Source organism: Chlorocebus sabaeus, chromosome 25 (genome assembly GCF_047675955.1).
Source record: "Chlorocebus sabaeus isolate Y175 chromosome 25, mChlSab1.0.hap1, whole genome shotgun sequence".
Lineage (NCBI taxonomy): Eukaryota > Metazoa > Chordata > Mammalia > Primates > Cercopithecidae > Chlorocebus > Chlorocebus sabaeus.
Window position 1 is genome coordinate 69,272,285 of NC_132928.1, and position 26,930 is coordinate 69,299,214.

Sequence of the window (26,930 nt, forward strand, 5' to 3'; positions counted from 1 at the left end):
GGGCAACATGGTGAAACCCCGTCTCTATTAAAATACAAAAAATTAGCTGGGCGTGGCAGCATGCGCCTGTTGTCCCAGCTACTCAGGAGGCTGAGGCAGGAGAATTGCTTGAACCCAGGAGGTGGAACTTGCAGTGAGCCGAGACCGCGCCACTGCACTCCAGCCTGGGCGACAGAGTGAGACTCCATCTCAAAAAAAAAAAAAAAAATTGAAGAAACAAAATTTTAAAAGCCCAAATTGTCACCACCATCGAAGACTTTTTTTTAATGTGCTACAAGCTTTAAGCAAGGGCAATATCATTAAAAACATATATATGGCTGCAAAGGTGATGAAGACTCTGACAGAAATAACATTCACTTGAACGTGGGCACAAAACTGTGTGTTAAAACCATCCATTATTTAACAGTCACAGGCACATATACTACAAACGTATTTTACTTATGTAACTTCTTCCCAAGTAGATTTTATACACATGGTAGGCTAAAAATTAAAACTGCTTTTCCACAAAACTGATAAATTATCAGATTCTTGGTTCTTTCACGATATTGTAACATTAAATCATTAAAAATATTATAAGGCAATTTAATGTAAACTACTAGCATTTACAAAACAGTAAAGTTATAAAAAATTGTATTCCAGGCAAATGCACCAAATACCAGTGAACATGAAACAGGAGTGAAGTCTGCTGGAGAACATTAAAAAACAGTTTTCAGTGAGTTCACTTCATATTCATGCTGCACTGGGCCTAACGCATTCAGCACCATGAAACAGACACTTCGGCAGCTAGAGATGTTACTTCTGTCTGACTTTTTTTCTAAAATGAAAAAGCAGTCTGTGAAATGTGTGGTAAGAACGATCTCTCTCGAGTCGCACAGGGTCCAGGGCCACTGCAGTTGACTCAGTTGTTCCCATCCTCGTTTTATCTGATAAAGTACTTCATTTGGCCACTCTGGAAGAATTTATTTTCTTGATATCAACTGGGCTCAGAATCAGTGTTCCATTTTTGAATTTTCCAACCTGTCCAATCCGTCCATTTGACAAAATACTGGGAGCGGACTTCTTCTTTTTGGATTTCCTACATTTAAAGTAAGAGAAAGGTACTATAAATAGTCTTAAACTTACCAACAAGCATCGCAGTACCACCAACCAGGCCACTGCAGTCTGGCCTGCAAATTCCTGGTTGCCTGCCATGCACACCCCCTACCCCACTATGCCTTCCTGTGGTCCCTGAAACATGCCACTGCCTTCCTGCCCCGGGGCCCTTGCACTGGTTTCTTCTGAGAGGAATGTTCTGCTACCAGACCTTTCCAGGCTGCCCCTCTTCTTTGTTCAGTACTCAGCTCCGATGTCACCTCCTCAGACTAATTTCCCAGCTCACCCCCTCCCTGTGGTTTCCTTTCACAATGCGCTCTTTCAACTTCTCTACAATACTTGCCAGTACCTGATATCATCTTACTTATCCATTTGTATGTTTTGGGGTGTTTCCCTCCCTACAGTGAAGCTCCTCAAGGGCAGGGATATCTTTAGTGTGATTACAGCTGTACACCAACACCTAAGGCACCCACATGCCTGGCACAAAGAGGCATTCAACAGACAGAGATTGGTGGCCAGAACAAATGACCATTTTACAGCACATACAAGTGCACTAGGAGCCCAAGAAAACAGGCTAAGACAAAAAGAGTCCGTTCTGAAACAGTAACTCAAAGAGAGAGAAAAAGGCACTTGAACTAAAGCTAAGAAACAAGTATAAAGCAACGAAGTCAACATCCCTTATTCATAATTATGGTGCTCTATCTTACGTGGTATGTCAAAAGGCAGGCAATACAGACCCAGACTATGCTGCTGTAGCAGCACTCTTAGAACAGAAGTCTTTTCTTGGAAATGTAAAACTGCAGCTTTTCCACTAGTCACTTGGAGTGTCGGTGAAAAGTGGGAGATTGGAGAAACTTCCTAATTCAGTTCTCAGGCAGTTGTTTGATCTTGCACAATTTACTAAATCCTACTTTGATGAGGATAAATGAGAGACAGTGAAGCACTCTAATGGGCTAGCAACACCATATACATTCAAGGCATCCTTTTCTGAACTAATCAGTAGGTTCATCCAGATTGTTCAACCCTAGGTCCTGATAAAATCACTCACCTGTCCTCCTGTCCTTTCCTCTTCTTTTTCTTGAAAATATCTGTTTCTTGGGCCTGATTTCAGAATTTAAGATCATATACATGTCAGTAATGTATAATGGGATTCAAACAAAGGCAAGAGGTTTGTGACCAAGTCACTGAGATACTATTTTTAATATTTCTTTCAAGTGGGCATATTAAACATAACAGTCTCAAAGTTTTACCCTAAAACCCTTTCAAGAATGTGAAAAGCTGGGCCTGGCGTGGTGGCTCATGCGTATAGTCCTAGCACTCCCGGAAGCCAAAGCAGGAGGATCACTTGATCCCAGGAGTTCAAGACCAGCCTGGGTAATACAGCAAGATCCCGTCTCAGTTAGAAAGAAAAAGAAAAAAGAATGTGAATGGCTATTCCAGGTAAGACTAATAGTCTTACACTGAAAGCTCAAATCTTCCATTTTAGGTGAAAGGTAGAAAGTGTAACATCTATTCCCCTTGTGGTTTTTCATAGGCTCTTGTGTTGTATACAAGGTTATACAATGTAAAATGCAAAAAAAAAAAAAAAAACACAAAACAACAACAAAAAAGCTAAGGATAGAAGAAAGATCAAAGTAGCCTGCATTATTGGAGCAGGATTGCTATAGTTTGGATATTTGACCCTCCAAACCTCAGGTTGAAATTTGATCCCAACATTAGAGACGGGGACCTAGTGGGAGGTGTTTGGGTCATGGCAACGGATCCTTCATGAATGGCTTGGTGCTGTCCTCATGGTAATGAGTGAGTTCTCCCTCTGTTACTTCCCATTTCCCATGAGAGCTGTTTGTTAAAAAGAGCCCAGCACCTCTCCACGCTGCTGCTTCACTCTTTCACGTCTCACTCTTGCCATGTGATCTCTGTACACATGGGCTTCCCTCTGCCTTCCCTCATGAGTGGAAGCAGCTTCAGACTCTCACCGGAAGCCAAGCAGATGCCAGTGCTATGCTTCCTGTGCAGTCTGCAGAACTATGCTCCAAATTAGCCTCTTTTCTTTATAAATTACCCAGCATCAGGCATTCCTTTACAGCAACACAAACGGACTAAGACAAGGAGTTTGCTATTTCAAAGCAAACCTTGCATGTAAGTATGCCAGATTACTTGGCTGGTATTACTAAACAGAGCTAACTTGAAGAAGTGGAGAGCACGGGATCCTTTAACTCTGGTGCCTTCACTGCTCTCCAAGCAGCGGCTTCTGGCATTCCACTGTGTCAAAGAGCATCCATCTTCCCATTCTAGCTGAATAAAGGACAGACTATCACACCTACCAGTCTCTTTTCTTCTTCCTTTGCTGCCTTTTTTTCTTTAATTTGCTCCTGTAAAACCTTGTAATTCACATAACTCTTCTTAGGAGGCTGAAATGAAAGAACAAGGAAACAAACCATCATATTTTTTTCTGCAAAAATGTGCCAGTGTCCCTTGCCCTGACTTGCTCTTGGCTTTCCTTGCTCTTGCTTTTTTGGCATGTTGTCTGGTGATGAAAGGTAGCAGCAGCCCCTCACCTTAGCGCCCAACATAATAGCACGTTCCTGTTCCAGGATTCTCTCCTTTCCTTTTCCATAACCGGTGATCCCAAAGCGGTGCACTTCCAAACGAGCCTGCGGACACAAAGCACATTCAGACGCAAGTGCGTTCCAACAACTCCCAAGAGAAAAACATATTGCCAGAAGTAATGCATTTCAGATCCACTGCTCTGTAATAACAGCGCATAGGAATAATAACTCCACTGTCGTGTGGTCAAAGGAGCTCTATGGAGGCTCTCCTACCACATACCATCTCTCACAACATCTTTCTCCCATTTTTTTCCTTGGAGACAGGGTCTTGCTCTGTTACTCCCCCCAAGATGGAGTACAGTTAAAAAGAGGCGTGATCATGTCTCACTGCAGCCTTGACCTCCTGGGCATGATTTCCCGAGTAGCTAGGACTATAGGCATGAACCACCACACCCAGCTAATTCTTAAAAAGTTTTGTAGAGAACAGGTCTCACCATGTTGCCCAGACTGGCCTTGAACTTCTGGGCTCAAGTGATCCTCCCACCTCTGCCTCCCAAAGTGCTGGGATTACAGGTGTGAGCCACCGTGCCTGGCCCTCTCCCATGTTTTGTTTTGTTTTGTTTTGTTTTGTTTTTCTGAGATGGAGTCTCGCTCTGTAGCCCAGGCTGGAGAGCAGTGGCATGATCTCGGCTCACTACAAGCTCCGCCTCCTGGGTTCATGCCATTCTCCTGCCTCAGCCTCCCGAGTAGCTGGGACTACAGGCACCCGCCACGACGCCTGGCTAATTTTTTGTATATTTAGTAGAGACGGTGTTTCACCGTGTTAGCCCGGATGATCTCGATCTCCTGACCTCGTGATCCGCCCGCCTCGGCCTCCCAAAGTGCTAGAATTACAGGCATGAGCCACCGTGCCCAGCCCTCTCCCATGTTTAATTTGAACAGCTGATACAAAGAATTATCTCTGCACAAAGTAATAACAGAGCCAGGATTCAATGCAGACCTCTGTAGTTAAGAGCTTTAAGATGCTCTCTAAAACAAGCCATTGTCCATAAAGGCAATAATTTCAACTGAAAAACACCTCTCTAAACACACACACTCACACTTAGAAACCATTTATCACAGCAGCTTCAAACATAGATCCATAGTTTTAGAAGGAAGAGAAAACGTCAGCAATACCCACTCTTAGTTGTTAGATTACTTCTTCCCATCTTTTTTCTTACGTGCTTTTTAAAACATTACAACCACAGAATATACATATCCCCATACTTACCATTGCATCAGTGGCACTGTAGTCACAAAACCATCATGTATTAAATGACTATATAATACTCAATCAAGTGAGTGCAGACTGGGCGTGGTGGCTCACGCCTGTCATCCCAGCACTTTGGGAGGACGAGCCAGGTAGATCACTTGAGGTCAGGAGTTCAAGACCAGCTTGGCCAACATGGTGAAACCCCACCTCTATTAAAAATACAAAAATTAGCTGGGTGTGGTGGCACATGCCTGTAATCCCAGCTACTCGGGAGGCTGAAGTGGGGATCACTTGAACCCAGGAGCCAGAGGCTGCAGTGAGCCAAGATCCTACCACTGCACTACAGCCTGGGTGACAGAGGGAGACTGTCTCAAAAAAAAAAAAAAGTGAATGCAGTATGACTTGCTTAACCATTTTCCCAACTTTTAGACATGTAAAATATTCATTTTTAGGTATTATAAAACTATTAATTTTGGCCAGGCGCAGTGGCTCATGCCTGTAATCCCAGCACTTTGGAAGGCCGAGGCAGGTGGATCACCTGAGGTCGACTAACATGGGGAAATCCCATCTCTACTAAAAATGCAAAAAATTAGCTGGGTGTGGTGGCAGGCACCTGTAATCCCAACTGCTCAGGAGGCTAAGGCAGAAGAATCACTTGAACCCAGGAGGTGCAGGTTGCAGTGAGCCGAGATGGCGCCATTGCACTCAAGCCTGAGCAACATGAGCGAAACTCTGTCTCAAAAACAAAAAACTGCTAATTTTTATAATATCTAACATTTATACTACACAGTTTGCATGTCATGTTATAAACTTACAATAAAACCCCGTCTCTACTAAAAATACAAAAAACTAAGCCGGGCGAGGTGGCGGGCGCCTGTAGTCCCAGCTACTCCGGAGGCTGAGGCAGGAGAATGGCGTAAACCCGGGAGGCGGAGCTTGCAGTGAGCTGAGATCCGGCCACTGCAGTCCAGCCCGGGCTACAGAGCAAGACTCCGTCTCAAAAAAAAAAAAAAAAAAAAAAAAAAAATTTAATACAAACACACATTTATAAACAAATATTGTAAATAAAGTTAATTATAAATAATTTAACAATCTCAAAGTACATACCTTTTCTAGGTTAAATTCTTGTATATCCACATCTGTCTCCAAAACACTAGATTCAGTCTGCTGAGAGAAAATATTCTTATTTAGATTGTCTGTTACTATATCATTATAGTATCTATCACCAAAAGGGTAATGTTTTAAGGAACCTGAAAGTAACCCTCTCACACCCACTAGACTGGCTACTATCAAAAAAACAGAAAATAACAAGTGTTGGCAAGGATGTAGAGAAACTAGAACCCATGTCCTGTATTGGTGGGAATGTTTTACCACGTGGTATAGGCATTGGGGAAAACAATTATCATGGTTCCTCAAACATTAAAAAATAGAATTACATGATCTGACAATTCCTCTTCTGGGCATATACCCAAAAGAACCTGGAGAGATATTCGTACACCTACATTCATAGCAGCATTATTCATAATAAATGCAGAAGCAACTCAAATGTCCATCAACAGACGAACAGATATTTTTGAACGTGGCATATACACATGCTGGAATATTCCACAGCCTGAAAAAAGAAGGAACTCCTAACCCATGCTACAACATGGATGAACCTTGAAGACATGATGCTAAGTGAAATAAGCCAGTTACAGAAGGGTATGTGCATGATTCCATTTTATGAAATATCCAGAGGAGTCAAATTCACACAGACAGAAGTTAGAATGGCTGCCGCCAGAGGCCGGGGGGAGGGAATGGAGAGTTGGTGTTTAATGGGTATAGAACATCAGCATCAGTTTGGCAAGCTGAGAAGGTTTCTAAAGATGGATGGTAATGAGGGCAGCACAACACTGTGAATGAGCTTAACACTACTGAACTGCACGCTTAAAAATGGTTAAAATGGGTGGGGTGCGGTGGCTCATGCCTGTAATCCCAGCACTTTGGGAGGCTGAGGCAGGCGGATCACGAGGTCAGGAGATTGAGACCATCCTGGCTAACACAGTGAAACCCCATCTCTACTAAAGACACAAAAAATTAGCCAGGCATGGTGTCAGGCGTCTGTAGTCCCAGCTACTCGGGAGGCTGAGGCAGGAGAATGGCATGAACCTGGGAGGCAGAGCTTGCAGTGAGCCGAGATCGCCTCTGCACTCCAGCCTGGGGGACAGAGTGAGACTTCATCCCAGAAAAAAAAAAAAAAAAAAGGTTAAAATGGTCAATTTTACATTCATGTATATTTCACCACAATTTAAAAATTGGAAAACAGAAAGAAACCGTGAAACTGGCCCAGATGGCTAAATGTCAAAAGTAATACAAGCATGTTGCTTAAAATCCTAATGAACAACTAACAGAAGAAAAATAAAGACAATACTTTTTAGGGTCTCAAAGCTTATAAAAGTAATGATGAGAAACTGAGAAAAAAAGAAAAGCTGGTAAGAGAGCAATGACTGAATCTCACATATCACATACAGAAAATTCCGCTTGCTGCTTGCTGGGAGGGTTTAGGAAAGGAAGCCTATGAGCAGGAATTTTAGAGGGTAAAATTTAGAGAGTAAAACTGCTATATTCAAGTAATTATTTATTTCTTCCCTCCCATCTGGTCACTAGAGTAATGGGCTAAACAGCTCTTTCAGGAACATCAGATTCCTAGCATGGTGGATATTTGGTTTATAATTCCTAATAGAAAATGATGCTGCTGCAAATGCCCCCAAAATACGTGACTCTTTATAACAACCTATCCCCTGCCCTACCTGCCAAGAGGTGCCTATCACAACGGCACCATGTGCCATTGTCCACCAACGGTGGCAGTCCAGCCTGCAACTACCCAGTCCACGAGGCAGCCACAATGGAGTCCACTTGCTCTCTCCTTCTCCAAACAGGAGCTGTGCTTCCGCTTAGCCTGGTTCCTCATCCCCACCCTCGCCTCCAACACCGTATTTAAGGTGTGTGGGTTTGGACAGTCAGTCACTGCATGTTTTCATAGACGATGGCTCCTGTCTCCCTACGAAATGACTCTTCAGATGATGAGGACCTCTGCACTTAATTCACAGGGGGGTTATTATGATAAAACAGGATCAAGTGTAGTAAGTGTGTGGCACAGAGTCCAAAAAACAGCAAGGCTTACCCAATGCTCTTATTCCTAACGGATCTACTGACTATACCGTCAGCAGCATCGCAGGCATCCACTGTCACACTGGACACTGACTGGCTCTCCACAGGATTGGGGTGCTGATGGCAACAGAGGACGGGACAGCAGAGGACCACTGTCAGGGTCCAGGAGTATGGCCTAGATCTGTGCTATTAATCACAACAGACACACTTTCCATTTACTTCATCTTCCTTCCTGGCTTAAGATTTTCTCCAAACCTGTCTCCCACTTGACTGACAGCGTCAAGTGCCTTAACTAAGACCACAGGCATAGCATGGAGGCCTCTGTGTGAGCCACTTCTATTTTATTTACCCCAGAAAGAGTCTTCTTCCTATTCCATGACTGGAAAAAATTCCACATTTACTTTCCAGTTACGACATCTTTTCCACTGCCAGGCACATCCAATCTATTTACTACGACCATATCTAAGCCCTAAAAAAATCAAACAAAATCCTGTATACTGTTCCCAGATCTCCAAGATCCCCTAAGGTATTTACCACCTTTTCTAAATATTTAAGTAATTCCTCTCTTTCCTCCTATCCGCATCACTGAAGTAATGGCTAAGTCAACTTTCTAAGTTGAACATTTCCATTTCTTTTTTCTTTTTCTTTTTTTGAGACGGGGTCTCACTCTTGTCGGCAGGCTGGAGTGCAGTGGCGCAAGGCACGTCAAATTTCTAGCAATACTGGAGATGTCATAGATGTTTTTGGCTGATCTGTTACTAGAGATTAGCATGAGAATGGAGCAATTTAAAGAGGATTTCAGCACAGTAATAAAATTCTTGGCCAATTGTATGATAGCTATGAGGCTAAAACCCCTGGGCCCTGGAGAGAGACTGGCCTACAAAAGAGAGGAGCAATATCAGGACTCTCCTAGTCCCTGCTGTCCCCATCAGCAGCCACAGAGAATACCTAATCCCCTGCACCTTGGCTGTGGGGACACCAGGGCTGAGGGGCCGACTAGACCAAGGGGAGGAGAGAGCCCCTTAGTGGTAGCTCTGGCTCAGACACAGATACCTCGGTGTCCTCATCCCTCTTTAAACAGTTCACCAGAAACATCTTAGTTTTGTAGCTATTGATGGCTTTTTGGGAAAGGGTCTGAGGTCTAGATCTGTGCATGTATCAAACACAAACTTTTGGGAAAAAAAATTCTTGGCTCATTATTTCACAGATGCTGAGTCCCTATTAGCACGACCCACCACTACTTAATTTTTATTTTTATTCATAGCTTGAGAATCACTTCAGCACATTATTCAGCACATGACCTGACTGAGAAACCATCAGTGGTCTCCTCGGTTTTCTTTCCCCCCATATTCTCTGCGGTAGGAGCCATTACTGCCCATAGGCAATACTGCGTCCTCCTCTACTTCCAGGCACACAGGCGACTCACGCTTCCCTGTCTACTTGATGCTAGGAATGCCCAGGTGGCTCTCCCTGGCCAAGAAACACGAGCAGAGGGAGTGTGTGCCTACTTCCACGGGAAACCCTTAAGAGCCCTTCATTAACTCCCCTTTCCTTCATTAAAGCAACTAACAACCCTCCACAAGGTGGCACCCCATCATCCTGGGTCCCTAAATGAGGATGGTGTGGCACAGGAGGCCTGCCTCTGCAAATTCCGATGGCCATGTAACATGAGGAAAATTAACTTTTGTCTTTTAAACCACTGGGATGTAGGGATTATTTGTTATCAAATCACAGTCTAACCGATCCCAACTAATCTAGCCTTACTATCCCACACAAGGAGAGGGATATGTATGGAGATTTTGAGAGCTTATATGTTGGGCAGGGAAGAAGGAGGAAAAGCTAGAAAAAGAACAATTTGGAAGAAAAGTGAGAGATGAAGGCAGGCAGACCACCAGACTCAGCGAACCTGTCTATGGGATGATTTAGGTATTTTCTCTTACGCGGCTGTGATTTTCTTTTTTTTTTTTTAAAGTCTATTAGTTGAAGAGCCCAACCAACCTGTCTCCAGTTAGAGAAAGAGCAGCTCGGTAAACAAACGCTCTTTTAAAAATGCAGGCAGCTGTATGAATATTAAGAAGTTTGTTCATACCTCGATGAGACTAAATTACTTCAGCTAGATTATTTTCTTCCTAACACCCGTCTGACACTGCTCTACTCAGGAACAGGAAGTCTGGTGTAAAAGTAACAAGCGGCACTGGAGCATGGAGGATTTCCAGGTGGAGCACCGTGCAGCGGGCTACATCCATATTGCAGGGAAGTATGGGAGCTGCAAGAATTTGGGGAATGATCAAAGCTATCTGACTATAACTTGTGAGAAATGTCTCTATGTCTCACGATGGCTCAGTCAGTGTACTTATGTTACTCAAAGGACAAAGAGCAGAGCCTAACCTCACTTATGCTCTCTCTAGTATAGCAGTTAAGTACACAGTGTTGAAGCCAGAACGCCTGGGGTCTGAACCCGACCTTTGACACTTATTTCAGTTCCATAATCCTTTATTTGGCATCCTTAGGGTCAGGTTCCAGCTTTAAAATTCAGCAGTCTTTACATTTTAAAAAGGCAAAACTGAACATACTGAATATTATAGACCACTTTCAGTAGGGTCCAAGGCAGTAACCCATAATTAAACACATTAGTATTTCTGTGGCAATATCAATGAATATTCATACCAAATGAGACAAACAAAAAAAAAAATTTTTTTTGAGACGCAGTCTTGTTCTGTTGCCCAGGCTGGAGTTTAGTGGCACGATCTCGGCTCAATGCAACCTCTGACTACCGGGTTTAAGCGATTCTCCTGCCTTAGCCTCCCGAGTAGCTAGGACTACAGGCGCCCGCCACCATGCCTGGTTAATTTTTGTATTTTTAGTAGAGATAGGGTTTCACCATATTGGCCAGGCTGGTCTTGAACTCCTGACTTTCTGATCCTCCTGCCTCAGCCTCCCAAAGTGCTGGGATTACAGGCATGAGCCACTGTGCCCGGCTGAACAAAAATGATTTTTAAAAGCTTCGTCAGGTTTTTCTGCCAAATAAATTTGCACCAATCTTAAAAGAAAAAGGATCAATCAAATTGTGGTTTCCAGAGCTCTGGGTGTTTGGCATTGCAGATATGGGGCTGTGAGGTTAATGTTTAACTACAGGCAAGTAACTTAACCTCTTGGAAGTCCTAAGCTCCTCTGTGAAATGAAGACAGGTCCCAGGAATTGTGAGGATTGAGACCATAAATGAGTTAATGAATAAACACTCTCACTACACCCCCAGTAAGTATTAGCAATTCACTATATGCTCAGGGGCAGCCTCCATGTACCTCAGTCTCAGGATGCAAAGGTCCCTTCTGATCTATGGAACACTATTCTATCATGAGTTTCTTATCTCTTTCTTATCTAAGGCCACAAAGGAGGCTAAGGTTCCTGAAACAGGGCCAGTGAATGATTCACGTTAAGACAGCCCAATGCTAGCTGTGGAGAAATGGCAGCAACACAGCCCTAAGGGCTGAGGAATACACAGGCATATTAAGCTACATAAGAATTTTCTTCCTTACAGGCAGTCTTGCACCTATGAAAGAGTAGGTTTGCCCATTCATTTTTTTGAGATCATTAGTCCAGGCCACGCTGTTTGAACCTGGACCACTGCAACAAACCCCTAAATCAGTCTCCTTATGCCTCTTGCTATTGCTCCCTTGTAATCCATTCACCATATAGGAGCTACAGTGATCTTTTTAAAATTTAAATCAGATCACCTCATGCCCTTGCATGAAATTCTTTGGTGGCTTCTCATGTACTTAAGACTAAAGTCCCAAGGCTCACTACTGCCTATGAGACCTGGCAAGAGCTGGTCTCAGCCTATCTCTCTTGTATCAGCACCAACCATTCTCCCCTCTGTCCTAGTCCTGCTAGACTTCTTCTAGCTCCTTGAACATGCCAGGCCTCTTCACACCCCACAGTGTTAGCAAGGCTGTTTTCCCCTCCTTGGCTTGCTCTTCTCTGTCCCACTCACCAGCACCATTTAATACAGCATTAGCCTGAATGCTGCCTCCTGAGAGAACTCCCTGAGCACTATTATCTAGACTAGGTTCTGCATGGTACTCCAGGAACCTATTTGTTTATAATTCTTTCTAATTATATTATATTGCTCGACTCCGAAGTAGATTGTATAGTATACTCCATAAAGGCAAAGCACTATTACCTTCTTCACTGCTCCATCTGCAAGGTCTGCAGAGAGCAGGCACCCAGTGATTGCTGGAATAAATGGAGGAATGAATATGTGATCTCTTACTATTTCCAGTCAAATTACTTGTATAGTCACTACATTAAAAATGGGACATGGGCTGGACGCAGTGGCTCATGCCTGTAATCCCAGCATTTTGGGAGGTCAAGAAGGGCAGATCATGAGGTTGAGATTGAGACCATCCTGGCCAACATGGTGAAACCCTGTCTCTACTGAAAATACAAAAATTAGCTGGGCATGGTGGTATGCATCTGTAGTCCCAGCTACTCAGGAGGCTGAGGGAGGAGAATCGCTTGAACCCGGGAGGCAGAGGTTGTAGTGAGCTGAGATTGGGCCACTGCACTCCAGCCTGGTGACAGAGCAAGACTCCATCTCAAAAAGAAAAAAAAAAGGAACATGATGGCTGGGCACAGTGGCTCTCAAAGCTGTAATCCCAGTGCTTTGGGAGGCCGAGGCAAAAGGACTTCTTGAAACCAGTGGTTCAAGACCAAGCCTGAGCAACAAAACAAGACCCAAACTCTATAAAAAATTTTAAAATGAGCCAGGCATAGTGGTATGCCCTATAGTCTTAGCTACTTGGGAGGCTGAGGGAGGAGGATGGCTTGAGCCCAGGAATTGGAGGCTGCAGTGAGCTATGATCACACTACTGCCCTCCAGCAGAAGTGACAGAGTGACACCCTGTCTCTAAACATAAAAAAATACATATATAAATGGTGGCCGAGTTCCCAGATAAACCCATGAAAACCTGCTTCAATGCACAATGCAGCTTAATCATAGAATTTATAGCACAAGCTCTAGAAAAATAAGGTCATTTCCTGGGTCTAGGCAGGGCCAGCTGGATTGTTGTCCAACGCACCATCCCCTTCTTCCTTTCTCAAGTATTCTCTAAAAATGACCAACTGATGCTATGATTGGTCATGGACGTTATCATTAACCATCATATATTTTTGTCACCCATGTCTGTTTAACTGCCCTGCAATGGCTTAGAAGTTTTTAGAGAACAAGGGCACAACTATACTTTCCCATGTTACATAAACTCAGCACAGATGGTGTATTCCAATTAGCACCAGCTGGCTGACTACTCTTTTATTTAGCATACCCAGGATATGCCATAAGAACCAGCATTATATTCACATGTATTTATTTCCACACTGCAATGGCAACATTCTGAGGTCGTTTTACGGGTGGATGTGTTTTTAATGTGCCCACATTCTGTCTCCTTAACCAGACACACTCACATTTCAAAGGACACATTTAAAAAAAAAAAAAAAAAAAAAAACTGGAAAGGGCACAGCAACAACGACAAATGAAAAATTTCATTAAGGTCAGGAAGTTCAAAATGTAGAGTGAGCTGAGGCTCCTGAGAAAAGCCAACTTGAATGCACAGGGCTCGCTTGGAACAGGAAGCAAAAGACAATTTGACAGACGGCCACGCATGTTCTATTATTAAGCAACAGGGAAATGCAGACTCATTCAATCCCAACTCTTCTGTCCTTTCTATTAAAAAAAAAAACTTTCCATTCCAGAAAGAACATGAGGGAACATAAGAGGAAACTGAAGTCTGAGACACTTGAAGAAACAAGAAAGGGTGCCTAAATGCTTTCTGTTAGTTTAAGTCTTCAAATGCTGAATTATATTGCAAAGCAGTGCTCTCCAACATTTTTCACATCATGACACATACAGAAAATACCAGTATTTGTAGGATACACTGGGGTACTGGGATATGGCCAGCTTCGGAGCTCTGGTTGCCCCAAACACCAAAGAAATCCATTTCTTGACCCACCCGTAACAGTTACCAGAGCCTTAGTATTTGGAACATAAGAGTTAAGAAGCGGCCGGGCGCGGTGGCTCAAGCCTGTAATCCCAGCACTTTGGGAGGCCGAGACGGGTGGATCACGAGGTCAGGAGATCGAGACCATCCTGGCTAACACGATGAAACCCCGTCTCTACTAAAAAAATACAAAAAACTAGCCGGGCGATGTGGCGGACGCCTGTAGTCCCAGCTACTCAGGAGGCTGAGGCGGGAGAACGGCGTGAACCCGGGAGGCGGAGCTTGCAGTGAGCTGAGATCCGGCCACTGCACTCCAGCCTGGGCGACAGAGCAAGACTCCGTCTCAAAAAAAAAAAAAAAAAAAAAAAAAAAAAGTTAAGAAGCTTATCTAGAATCCTAAAATAAAGGTAGATACAGTTACAGATTCACTAATAATCTTTTTTTTTTTTTTTTTTTTTTGAGACAGTCTCGCTCTGTCACCCAGGCTGGAGTGCAGTGACACAATCACAGCCCACTGCAGCCTCGACTTCCTGAGCTCAAGCAATCCTCTGGCCTCGGCCTCCCAAAGTGCTGGGATCACTGGTGTGAGCCACCACGCTCAGCAAGCAGAATGCACTAAGGATCTTTGAGGAAGAGATGCCAGTGAGCTTGACGTGAAATGCTACCTGAATTTTAGAAAAGATTATACAGATGGTTTTTAAAACCACAAAGATTCGGCAAACACTGGACACTAACATACATTTACACATTCATAAAGAATAATGCAAGCCAAACTATCTTTGTAGTGGGTAGAACTGTGCCTCTAAAAACATATGGCCATGTCCTACTCCTCTTCAGAACCTGTGATTATGATCTTACTTAGAAAAGGATCTTTATGGCACAATTAAACATCTCAAGAGGAGATCATCCCAGATTCAGGGTGGGCCCTAAAGCCACGAGAAAGGCAGAGGGAAACGTGAGGCTCAGGGACACAGGGATGAAAGCCATGTTAAGACGGAGGCACAGATTATAGTTATGCAACACACCACAAGCCAAGGAAACTCTTAGAGCCACCTTCTGGTCACAGGCAAAGGATTCTCCCCCAGAGCCCTCAGAGGGAGCATGGCCCTGCCAACAATTTGATTTTGGACTTCTGGACTACAGAACTATAAAAGAATACATTTCTGTTGATTGAAGTCACCACGTTTGTGGTAATTTGTTAGAGTGGCCTTAGAAACGAATACATACAATCCTCACTTTTTTGTTGATAGACAAAGGTTTGCAGGACATGGGGGAGGTTACAGAAATGGAATAGCAACGAATTTGTCAAAGCCATTATGACATGCTTGTCAATAAATTAAAAACATCTGGGGCTGGGTACAATGGCTCACGCCTGTAGTCCCAGCACTTTGGGAGGCCAAGGCGGGTGGATCATGAGGTCAGAAGATCAAGACCATCCTGGCTAACACAGTGAAACCCCGTCTCTACTAAAAATACAAAAAACTAGGCAGACGTGGTGGCAGGCGCCTGTAGTCCCAGCTACTCAGGAGGCTGAGGCAGAAGATGGCGTGAACACAGGAGGCAGAGCTTGCAATGAGCCAAGATTGCACCACTGCACTCCAGCCTGGATGACAGAGCAAGACTCCGTCTCAAAAAAAAAAAAATTAAAAACATTTGGAGGAGAAACCACACCTCCCTTGAGGACTGAATTTTGGGTCAGATTTACAAGTTCAGTCTGAAAAGGATTACTGCTCAGAAAAATCAAATTGCTTTTCCACCAGCATTGCTTTTCCTCAAGAGCAAGAATTTCAATATATTTTGTTCACTGCTATATCTCAGTGCCTACAACTGTGGCTAGCACATAACAGGAATGCCAAAAAGAGTTGCTGAAAGGGTTAACTCAGCAGGCCTGTGTTTATTAAACCCTGCACATTCTCAAGAAAGTCCTATTTTCACCACTGGCAGTTGGCTGGCTCCTGAGGATTGAGCAATTAGAATATTCTGCCTGATCAGAGTGTTTTTGCATACCTCAAGTCTTGAACCACTGCTGTACCAAGTTTTCCCGACAAATCGCAAGTTTATACTAGCGATGTGATTGATGGTGAATACCTGCTTTTCACTGGAGGTTTAGAACTTGAATAACTAAGGTCAGTCTATAGGCCTACATGACTGATAAGGGCTATATGCTGTCTTGGGTCCTGTGAGTCCTTTTGGCAAATCTGCAGGCCTAAGGATAGTCAGGCATTCCCGCCACAGTCTAAAAAGCTACTCACCTAATACTACAATACCAGGGGTTTCACCACGTACATACAAGCTAACCAACTCATTACCTTTGTGCTCTTGTTATGATCTGGCGTCAATTTTCTTTTTTTATTTCTGCTGTGAAATTCTACCACTTCTACTTGTTCCCTATTGTTCTTTAGGGAAGAGGGATGAACTGCAGCAGCAAGGATCTCTGGTTCTGAAGAGGGACCTGTGGGGGTCCCAGCAGGAGCACAATGCTGCTCTTCTCTAAGTTCCTTGAAGAAGTTTGAAGCACTCTTCCTCTGGCCTCTTACGGGAGAACCAGGTAGGGGAGATGGCTCTGCTGCCAAGGCCGCTGCAGCCTCCACATCTCTCTTCTTGTTTTCCCTTTTCTTTATGATCTTCTTCTGTTCTGTTTCACCTTCCGTATCTCCTGTTTGTTCAAACACAGGAAGGAAAATAAATATTTTCAGTCTTAGCTATCATCAATATCAAATCATATGAATGTACCTGTATATATGAACTTGTATATATTCCAGGGCTATATGCACCTAGAAGCACACACAAAGAAATAAACTATTTGTTTTCCTTCAAATAAGAGTGTATCTGCAAAATGCAGAGAATCCAAAATGTGGTCATCTTTTCCTAGGTAACTATATTTATGTCTTCGACCCTTATTAGTACAATCACTTTAGTCCCCACCTTGGTCCTTACTCAAAGTGTCATCACAGCAATAGTCCCCAGGGCTGGTAATCCCAATTGGCTTTATACTAAAAATATCAGGCACTGCAGCCACTGTTTCTTTTTAACACTCTCTGGGTTATAGGAACATGGAATAGTCTTCCTATTTTCTTTCACAGTTAGGAATTAAGATGAACCTAAGACAACTAGCTCAATTTGAATGCCTTTGTTTTCTATTAAATTCTCTTATTTACTCTATATTTCACTTGTTCAGACTCTAACCAGTCACCTGAAAGTTCTAAACAGAAGCCTAGGCATCCTTACTCACATGCATTACAAATACTACAGAGCTCTCTAAATTACCAGCTGTTGATTTATGCTTGCTACTATTTGCTTAATCTTTTACACAATAAACATTTAAGAGCCAACTAAACTTTGGCATTAAGGATATAAAAATGAATAGACACATTCAATGCCTTCAGAGTTCCTACCATGATTTCCAGCCTGTGTTGACATAAATTATATTATTTTGCAGAATAATCTTTTCCTCTAGATTTTAAACTTCTCAAGGTCAGAGACTAAGTCTTCTCTGTCCTCCAGTATGTCCAAGGGCACAGAAATACTGGTGAATACAAGCGTGGGGTCTGGGGCTAGAATCAGAATCCAGGCTCTGCAAAAATTACCAGTTAAGACAACCTGTATCAGGTTTCATGAACCTCTAGTACTTGTTTTCACATTTGCAATCATGGGATTTATGACAGTGTCTATTTCATGAAGTTAAAAATTAAATTAGCAAATACATGAAAAGCATGTGGTATATGGCAAGTTCTCAATACTTTTAATTATTATTCCTACGGTTTAGGTGAGCTTAGAATTTTGAGCAGTCGTTTCAAAATAAAAATAGCTTTTAAAATATCACGCTGTAAATTTAAGAAATGTGTGTTGTCCTGAAATCTAATGATTTTCCTTAGTGCATGTGCAAAGGGTGTCACCTTCTTCCGGGCAAGCTCTTCAGAGTATGAGGCACTGTCTTACTACTGACATGCCATGCGACTTTAATGGGCTCTTTTATTTTCCTTTTCCCCCATCAAGATAAAGAACGGAGAGTAAAAGGTTGGCGCACTTGTTAAAAAAAAAAAAAAAAAAAAAAAAAAGGCCGGGCGCGGTGGCTCACGACTGTGAGCACTTTGGGCGGCGGAGGTGGGCGGATCACAAGGTCAGGAGATCGAGACCATCCTGGCTAACACGGCGAAACCCTATCTCTACTGAAAATACAAAAAATTAGCCGGGTGTGGTGGTGCGCGCCTGTAGTCCCAGTTACTCGGAGGCTGAGGCAGGAGAATGGCGTAAACCCGGGGGGCGGAGCTTGCAGTGAGCCGAGATCGCGCCGCTGCACTCCAGCCTGGGCGACAGAGCAAGACTCCGTTTCAAAAAAAAAAAAAAAAAGTTGGAAAAGGACAACTCGCCAAGGGCTATGTCTCTGGCGAGGGACACACAAGGATGAAGCTGGTGAATTATCCAACAGGCCCGAGGCCCCAGAGCGAAATGACACTATCGCACCAAGGTCAGGCAGGTCTTGGGGGTGGCATGGGGAAAGGGGACTTCCCAGAGCTCAAGAAAACGTGGAAAAGTGGGCTACTTCGAGAGTCCAAGGTCCTGTGTGCACTGCCCGCGTTAAATCGGAAAGCCTTGGTGCTTCCTACAAGAAAGTACGACGGTCCCCACACTTGGGGACGAGTTGGAAGGTCTGATGAATAACTCGACAGAGCCCGGTCAAGGGGTGACTTCCGATGGAGAAATGTGTTCTGCATCCGCTACTGGAACCAGGTGGGACGAAGTTACGGGTGCTTGACATGCAAGAACCTTTAGCCTCAAAGCAGAGGCCAATCCAGCACAGGCCGCACAGGAGAACCACGTTCCTCAGATCTGCTCTCCACGTGGGCTCCTGGGACCCCACACTCACCGAAGTCGTAAAGGTTCTGGAGCAGAGCGTCAAGAAGTGTCGGAGAACTGGGAAGTGTGGAGGACCCCGGGCCTTGCTCCTGCGACATTGTGGGATCAACCAAGGAATCAAACCTCATTCTGCCGCGCGGCGTCCCCGCTTCCGGGTTCCGCGACTCCGCGCATGCGCCGTAGGGCCCTGCGCGGCTTCCGTCCTGGCTGAGATGGCGGCGCCCGGGGTCCTGTGGTGCGACTGCAGAGGGTGCCGCCGCCCTAGGCGAAGTAGGGCCGTCCTGCGCGAAAGAACCGCCCCCAGCAGCAGCACCACCACTGCTTAGCAAAGAATCCCAGACCCCGCCCGGGACGGCAGCCGCAGCATGGAGGCTCCCAGTTCATCTAACTCTTATTTCTCCGTTGGCCCAACCAGTCCCAGCGCTGTCGTGCTCCTCTACTCGGTAGGCGCCCAGGGAAAAGAGGCCCAGAGCGGAGCTGCGCGAGATAGTACCCCTTTCTCCCACTCACTATTCCTCCGGCCCAAGACCCTTGCCCAAAAGAGCTGGCCCCCTAGGCTCCCGAGGAGGGGTTAGTTGGTTGGGTTGGTTTCCAGGACAACAGTGTATCGTTGTGTGTCGGTGTGTGCATGCTTTTGGAAGTTTCTACCGATTATGGTTCCTTTGGTTCCTTTCCACTTATTCTTTCTCTTTCTTTCTATCAGGCCCTGGGCCTTCAGAAAGCTCCTGGACGCGGGAATGAGGGATGAGAATTGGAGTCTCCCCATCTCTAGCGAGGGCGTGTCTAGCTACCTTTTGGGCAAACCTGAGAAACCTGCGGGTCTGACCCGCCCTGAGATAGCCTGTGGCTCCGCACCCCGCTCTTTGCTGCTGTTATATTCCTGGGAGTAAAGCACTTGGCTTGTATGTGGGGATAGAGTTTTAAACACTTTAATGTAGGAAAATTTAGAACTTCCAGACATTTTTATTGCCTGTTTTTGTCTTCCAGTCATTATTGTACCTTTTTCACAAATCATTTTGGAGGCCCGCCAGCGCCACCCAGCTTCTCTCCCGCTTGCCTTTTTTTCCCCCAACCCCCTCTTCCTCTCTTGGTTTTAACCGGTCTTTTTTGCTGGCAGATGTTGGTCACCCACGATTTTCATGAAGAAATTATGAGATGGAAGTTTTATAGCCTTCAGGATTGCACAGTCCTGGGGCAACTGATTTGGTTTTTGTTTGTTTCTTGTTTTTAACCACTAAATTGGTTTTTAGCTACTTTAGGAGGAAGTAAAATAATTCGTTTTAAAAGCATATTAGCATGTCCTGGTGATTAGTGTCCGGTTTGGGCTTAAATGTAGTGTTCATTTGTGCAGAAAGGTCAAAACAGGGTTAACACGACAGAGCAAGATAAACACCCCAGTTTCGAAAGAGAATATGGCTTTCTTCAAATTGAGACACCAATATTCTTTGGAACATGGAGAAACTTCTGTTCCCTCTCTATCAAGACCTTTCGGTTTCTGATTGCTAACTGCCTATAAGGCTTATTATTTAAATCTGTCTCTACATTGATCTTCCCCACAGTTCTGTGGTGGATATCAACTTTGTTTCCTGACTGCTACTCCAGAGCAGGCATGAAGGGAAAAGGGTTGCTATGCAGATCCAGCTTTTAACATGTAGCTTTTTACGCTCTCAACTGGTTTGTGAATTGGCTGGAATTTTCATTTTGTACGTTAAAGGAAGGAGTTGGTTTTTTGTTGTTGTTTTTTTTTTTTTTTTTACTTTCCCCTTCACCAACGATTCTTTAATAAAACTTGAGTCCACTTTTTCATGTGAAAAACTATGACAGTTGGATCTGAGCATTCTGTAGTTCTGATGCTGGACAGCAACCCTCTAGTTCTCCCTACTGTTTTGTGACTGGATAACCTTTACTTCCATGGTAACCTTACTTTCTCTTAGTACTTCAGGCTGTTTTTATTTCCCCAGCTACACTGTTATTGTGTAATACTCTGATCTAAAAGTAGCATTTTAGAAACATATAAGATACTGCTGATTACAGCAAACATTAGGAATATATACAGTATCCTAACCATTATTCTGAGTTTCTGAGATATAGAAGTTACAGATCCAGGCTCTGCCTTTAAGGGCACAAGAAGTCATAAAAGTAAACAAATAATTACAGTTAAGTAGGATAAGGGCAATGATTGCAGCATGCATAGCGTGTTGTGGGAGTGACAAGAAGGGGCACCTGACCAGTTTGGGTACTTGGAGAAGGTTTCTAAGAAAAGGTGACATCTGAGCTGATCTTCCTTTTTTTTTTTTTTTTTTTTTTGAGACAGTCTTGCTCTGTTGCCAAGCTGGAGAACGGTGGCTCGATCCTGGTTCACTGCAACCTCCGTCTCCAGGGCTCAAGCAATTCTCCTGCCTTAGCCTCCCGAGTAGCTGGAATTTTAGGCACACGCCACCATGCCCTGCTAATGTTTGTATTTTTAGTAAAGACAAGGACCCACTGTGTCGGCCAGGCTGGGCTTGAACTCCTGACCTCAAGTGATCTAGTCACCTCCCAAAGTGCTGGAATTACAGGCATGAGCCACTGTGCCTGGCCTGAGCTGAGTTTTTGAGCTGTGAATGGCAGATGAGGGAGAGGAAAACTGTCCTAGACATTGATGTAAGAAAACTATTCCCTTGCATATTTGGGGTTAGAATTAGTTAGGTTTGGGTGGAAGAAAGGAGATATGAGAAACAAAGTAAGGAAGTAGGCAGATGATATTTCCTAAAGAAATTTTATGTGTCGTGTTTACATATCCTTAGGGATAAAATTGTAACTTTATGGATGATCTTAATCTTACATATGTGTATGTGTGTGTGTGTGTGTGTGTGTGTACACATATATGTATAAGTAAAAATAAATATGTGGTTTTTTTTTTTTTTTTTTTGAGATGGTGTCTCACTCTGTCACCCAGGCTGGAGTGTAATGGCACGATCTTGGCTCACTACAGCCTTCACCTCCAGGGTTCAAGAGATTCTCCTGCCTCAGCATCCCAAGTAGCTGGGATTACAGCTGCCTGCCACCACACCCGGCTAATTTTTGTATTTTTAGTAAAGAAGGGGTTTCACCATGTTGGCCAGGCTGGTCTCAAACTCATGGCCTCAATTGATCCACCTGCCTTGGCCTCCCAAAGTACATTTATATTTTTGAAAGTCTGAGAAGACTACTAGGTTTCTGGTGTGATTATCTGTATAGGTAACCTGTCTTGCCTGAGTAGAGATTGTAGGAAGAGAATCAGGTTGGGGAGGGAATCTGATGCATAAAAGTGGTGATCAGTTAGAATGCTATTGCAGTAATCCAGAAAAGTAATGAAACCTGAAGTAAGGCAGTAACAGTGAGCCCGGGAAGAAGGGAAACTGATGAATTTGTGTGATATTTATGACAGTAAATCATCAGCCTTTGGAATCATTTGAATGTGGTGGCTAAGGAAGAGAGCATAATCTGAAGTTCACTTTTGGGTTTCTATGATTTGGCAACTGGGCAGATGATGAGGCCTTTCATTGATAGGAAATATGGGGAGAGGAGCAGGTTTAGTCAGGGTAATAGAATTCAGTTTGGGGTGTGTTCAGTTTGTGATGTAAGAGAGAAATATAATGATTTTTAACTTGTGGATTATCATGTTATGGGCCAGATACATTCCATGGTATTTGGGAGAGATCCAAGTAGTGTTAGAAATACGGTGCCAGAGCAAGAGAGGGGGTCTGGCCTAATTGTATAGATTTTTCAGCAAATAGGTTGTATCTGTAGCCATCGGTGAACCTGAAATCATTCAGCGAGACGCTAGAATGAAAAGAAGACCGAGGATGGGTAACCACTGGTGTGCCATAATCCAGATGATGACTTCCTGTTAAAGTCCAAGTGAAAGATCCAGATGCCTTACAGTATCCCACAAGACTGTACATGATCTCTTAACTGCTATTACTCTGACTTTACTAATCTTCTTGTTCACCTGTGCTTTAGCCACCCTGGCCTTCTGTTTCTCAGTCAGTAAGCATGTTCTTCCCTCAGAATGCTCATAGTCCCTTCTGTGTGGCATGCTATGTTTTCTCAGAATTTTTATTGCTGGCTGGGCTGGGCACGGTGGCTCACGCCTATAATCCCAGCACTTTGGGAGGCCGAAGTGGGTGGATCACCTGAGGTCAGGAGTTTGTGACCAGCCTGACCAACATGGAGAAACCCCATCTCTACTAAAAACACAAAATTAGCTGGGCATGGTGGTGCATGCCTATAATCCCAGCTACTCAGGAGGCTGAGGCAGGAGAATTGCTTGAACCCGGGAGGCAGAGGTTGCGATGAGCTGAGATCGTGCCATTGCACTCCAGCCTGGGCAACAAGAGTGAAACTCCATCTCAACAAAAATAAATTAAGTATTATACATATTTATAATTAAATAAATCCTGTTTTTAAAAAAGGTAATAAATACTGAAAACTTAGCATTTTCTCATTATTATACTGTTACCTGTGCTCTTGAGATTATTTGTCTATCATGCTGGAACGTGGAGATCCTGTATAACTGTGTGCTACTGCTCATTTCTCCTCAGTTTTGCATTTGCTGGGGTCAGATTCGTAGCTTTAAATCTGCCCTGGTGGGAGCGTATATCTCACAAAAATTGACAAATGCTATAACTCAGAGCTCTCCCATATCAAGTGTTAAATGGTTAAACATTGACCAACATACTACTGGTGGTATCACTAAATGAATTTACCTTGTTTATTTGTTGTCTGTCTTTCCATAAGGACATGTAGGCTCTCACTGCAGTCCCTGCTTTCCTTGTTCATGCTGTATTCACAGCCTATAAAACAGTGCCTGGTACACTGTGAGCTCTCAGTCACTATCTGTTGAATGAATGGATCCTCCAGAGCAGTTAAAAGGGAGGTACAAGAAAGGCCTATTTCACTAGCAATAGGGAGAGGCCTGCCCTACTCTAAGTAAGATGGGGGAGAGATAGTTCCCCTAAGGCTTACTTGGGTTCTTCTTTGTGTTATGTTCCTGAGCCAGTAGCCATGTAAATTTACTTAATGATAGTAAAAAATTCTCAAGCATGGTATAGGGAAGGCCAATTAATGAGCAGGAACACTCAACCCTAGCTGCACGTAGGAATCACTTGGAGTATTTTAAAAAAAGAATTCTGACAGCTAAGCAGCACTCACAGACCAAATTAATCAAAAATCTCTAGAGGTGGAACCTGGATATCAGTATTTATTTTGAAGTGCCCCCAGGTTATTTTAATGTGCAGCCTGAGTTAAAAACCACTGGATTCGGCCGGGCGCGGTGGCTCACGCCTGTAATCCCAGCACTTTGGGAGGCCGAGGCAGGTGGATCACGAGGTCAGGAGATCAAGACCATCCTGGCTAACACGGTGAAACCCCGTCTCTACTAAAAATGCAAAAAATTAGCCAGGCATGATGGCGGGTGCCTGTAGTCCCAGCCGCTCGGGAGGCTGAGGCAGGAGAATGGTGTGAACCTGGGAGGCGGAGCTTGTAATGAGCCAAGATTGTGCCACTGCACTCCAGCCTGGGCAACAGAGCAAGACTCCGTCTCAAAAAAAAAAAAAAAAACAGAAAAAAACACTGGATTCGACATTGGGTAAGAGCCAGAATGGGGAGAGAGTTGAGCCTTATCCTGTGAATACCAAGGAGCCATCATCAAAAAGTGCTGTGACTTCATTCTGTAATTTATTTTTTCATTCTAGAGTGACATGATTTCCTACTAGAAACTGGGAGTACAGAAATGTATAAGACAACTTATCTACCAGATAAGAAATTCACAGTCTTGTAAGGGAGGCACCAAATACAAGTTTAATGATGTGTTTTAGAGACCATCTTGAAAATCCAATTATTGAGGGCTCAGTAAAGACTGAAAGGAAAGGATGACCTATTCAATCTAGGTAAAGGGGAGAAGCAGAATATGGGACACTGAAGAGGTAACACAAGCTCTGGTTTATGGCTAAATATTTCCCAGGTGAACAGTGTGGAAGGAGCATTTGTAAATGCCCCTCTCAATAACTGGTACCACCGTCCACCTTGTTCTTCATAAAAGAGACTCTCTCTCTCGATCACCACTGTATCCTCAGCACATACTGCAGTGTCAAGCACATAGGCATTCAAATATTTGAGAATGAATCCTATTCTGTAGAGGGAGCAACTTGAACAAAGATCTGGGAACACAGTTTGTTTAGGGAACTGCAGGTCATGACATAGCTGGACTGTTGGATTAAGAGGAATGGTCATGAGGCAGGAGGTGGGGGTCATGAAGAGCCTGGGGTCATATGCTAAGACAGGCGGACTTGATGTAAATCCACCTTGCAAGTAACAGAACCATAGAAGGATTGTAGATGATCATATTTGGCAAGCTTTTTCAAAGTATACATGCCTGCTAGTTTCCCTTAGGGGTTTTTATCCTGAAGACTCCCTCGCTCCCATATATGTCTATGTTTATGTACAGTTGACCTTTGAACAACATGGGAGTTAGGGACACCAAACCTCTGCACAGTTGAAAATCCACAAATAACTTTTGACTCTCCAAAAATTTCATTAGTAATAACCTACTGTTGACCTAGCTGATAACATAAGCAATTCATTAATGTTTATTTTATATGTTATGTGTGTTATGTACTGTATTCTTAATTAAAGTATGCTAGAGAAAAGAAAATGTTACTAAGAAAATCATAAGGAAGAGAAAATATATTTACTGTTCATCAAGTGGGAGTGGATCGTCATTAATCCACTTCATCTTCGTCACTTCACGTTGAGTACGCTGACGAGGAGGAGGTGGAGGAAGAGGAGGGGTTGGATTTGCCCTCTCAGGAGTGGCAGAAGCAGAAAATCCTCATATAGGCCAGCCATGGTGGTTCATGCCTGTAATCCAGTGCTTTGGGAGGCCGAGGTGGGAAGATAATTTGAGCTCAGGAGTTTGAGACCAGCTTGGGCAACATAGCGAGACCTGCATCTCTATTGAAAAAAAAATTTTAATTTAAAAATCCTCGTGTAAGTGGACCTGTGCAGTTCAAATGTGTGTTAAGGGTCAACTATATATACATATATACACACACACAAACACAGAGTCATATGATGCATAACAATGTTTTACTCAATATATGATGGTGGTCCCATAAGATTATAATATTGTATTTTTACTGTATCTTTTTATGTGTTTCTTTGTGTAAATACGTACCATTGTGTTACAGTTGCTTATAGCATTCAATACAGTAACATGCTGTACAGTTTGTAACCTAGGAGCAATAGGCTAACCACTATACCATCTAGCCTAGGTATGTAGTAGGCTATACCGTCTGAGTTTGTGTAAACACACTCTATGATGTTTGCACAATGATGAAATTGCCTACCAATGCATTTCTCAGAGTGTCTTTCTGTTGTTAAGCAGTGCATGACTGCATGTGTGTATGTATGTATCCCCAGCTGATTCTGATCCTTTTCTCCTTCCACTCCCAGGACCACTAAATGGGAAGTTCTTGTTTTTAAGCCCTAAAATGATAATAATGGTAGTTGGCTGCAGTCTATAGAGCTCAAACTGATACAACGATATATTTATTAATGAGAAATGTGGGATTTGAGAAAGTTTTCCAGCCTTATAAGCAAGAGTATTTAATATATTACAAGGATTGCAACTTTACATGAGAACTTCAACAGTGAAAAGACCTTTCCTTCATATAGTCTCTCTATATATGGACATAAAAATGTTCATGTTTGCATGTTTCACCTGCCACCTTTTTATAAACTCCTCATAAATGCTATTTGCTTCCACTTATATTCTTAGGCCAAATTGTGGTCTCAGTTAACATTCTGTATTTTCTTCTAGTACCTCAACATTTAGTCTTTCAGTTACTGAGTTCACTTATTGACCAATTTTGCTGTATTCCAAATACAACCAGATGTTGGAAATACAAAGAGGATATTAACTTTCCTATCTTCAAGATAATTTCATTCTAGTAGGGAGACAGACATGCAAACATTTACAGTGTTGTCGGATACATACCATAATAGATGTAGATA

At 43.4% G+C, this 26,930-nt stretch overlaps 2 protein-coding genes across 4 annotated transcripts in view; one reads left to right on the forward strand and one right to left on the reverse strand.

Moving 5' to 3' along the window:
* Positions 1–419: 419 nt before the first annotated feature.
* On the reverse strand, positions 420–19,066 carry FSAF1 (40S small subunit processome assembly factor 1). 2 transcript variants are annotated; one of them, XM_007989788.3, is made up of 7 exons: positions 18,904–19,066; positions 16,346–16,692; positions 6,001–6,057; positions 3,651–3,746; positions 3,417–3,503; positions 2,141–2,193; positions 420–1,075 (listed from the first exon to the last, which is right to left on the reverse strand). In XM_007989788.3, exons 1-7 carry the CDS (start codon positions 19,019–19,021, stop codon positions 937–939), a joined length of 897 nt encoding a protein of 298 aa, XP_007987979.3. In that variant the 5' UTR covers positions 19,022–19,066; the 3' UTR covers positions 420–936. The 2 variants fall into 2 exon arrangements, with proteins under 2 accessions (XP_007987979.3, XP_007987981.3); XM_007989790.3 differs by having other exon boundaries at positions 6,001–6,060.
* Positions 19,067–19,091: 25 nt separating this feature from the next.
* GNPAT (glyceronephosphate O-acyltransferase) overlaps positions 19,092–26,930 on the forward strand; it is a 34,346-nt gene continuing 26,507 nt past the window's right edge. The window contains exon 1 of one of the 2 annotated variants that reach the window (XM_007989784.3): positions 19,092–19,336. In XM_007989784.3, the coding sequence (XP_007987975.1) occupies positions 19,259–19,336 (78 nt within the window). In that variant the 5' untranslated portion in view covers positions 19,092–19,258. The remainder of the gene's footprint in view (positions 19,337–26,930) is intronic. The other variant, XM_007989785.3, reaches the window with a different exon arrangement.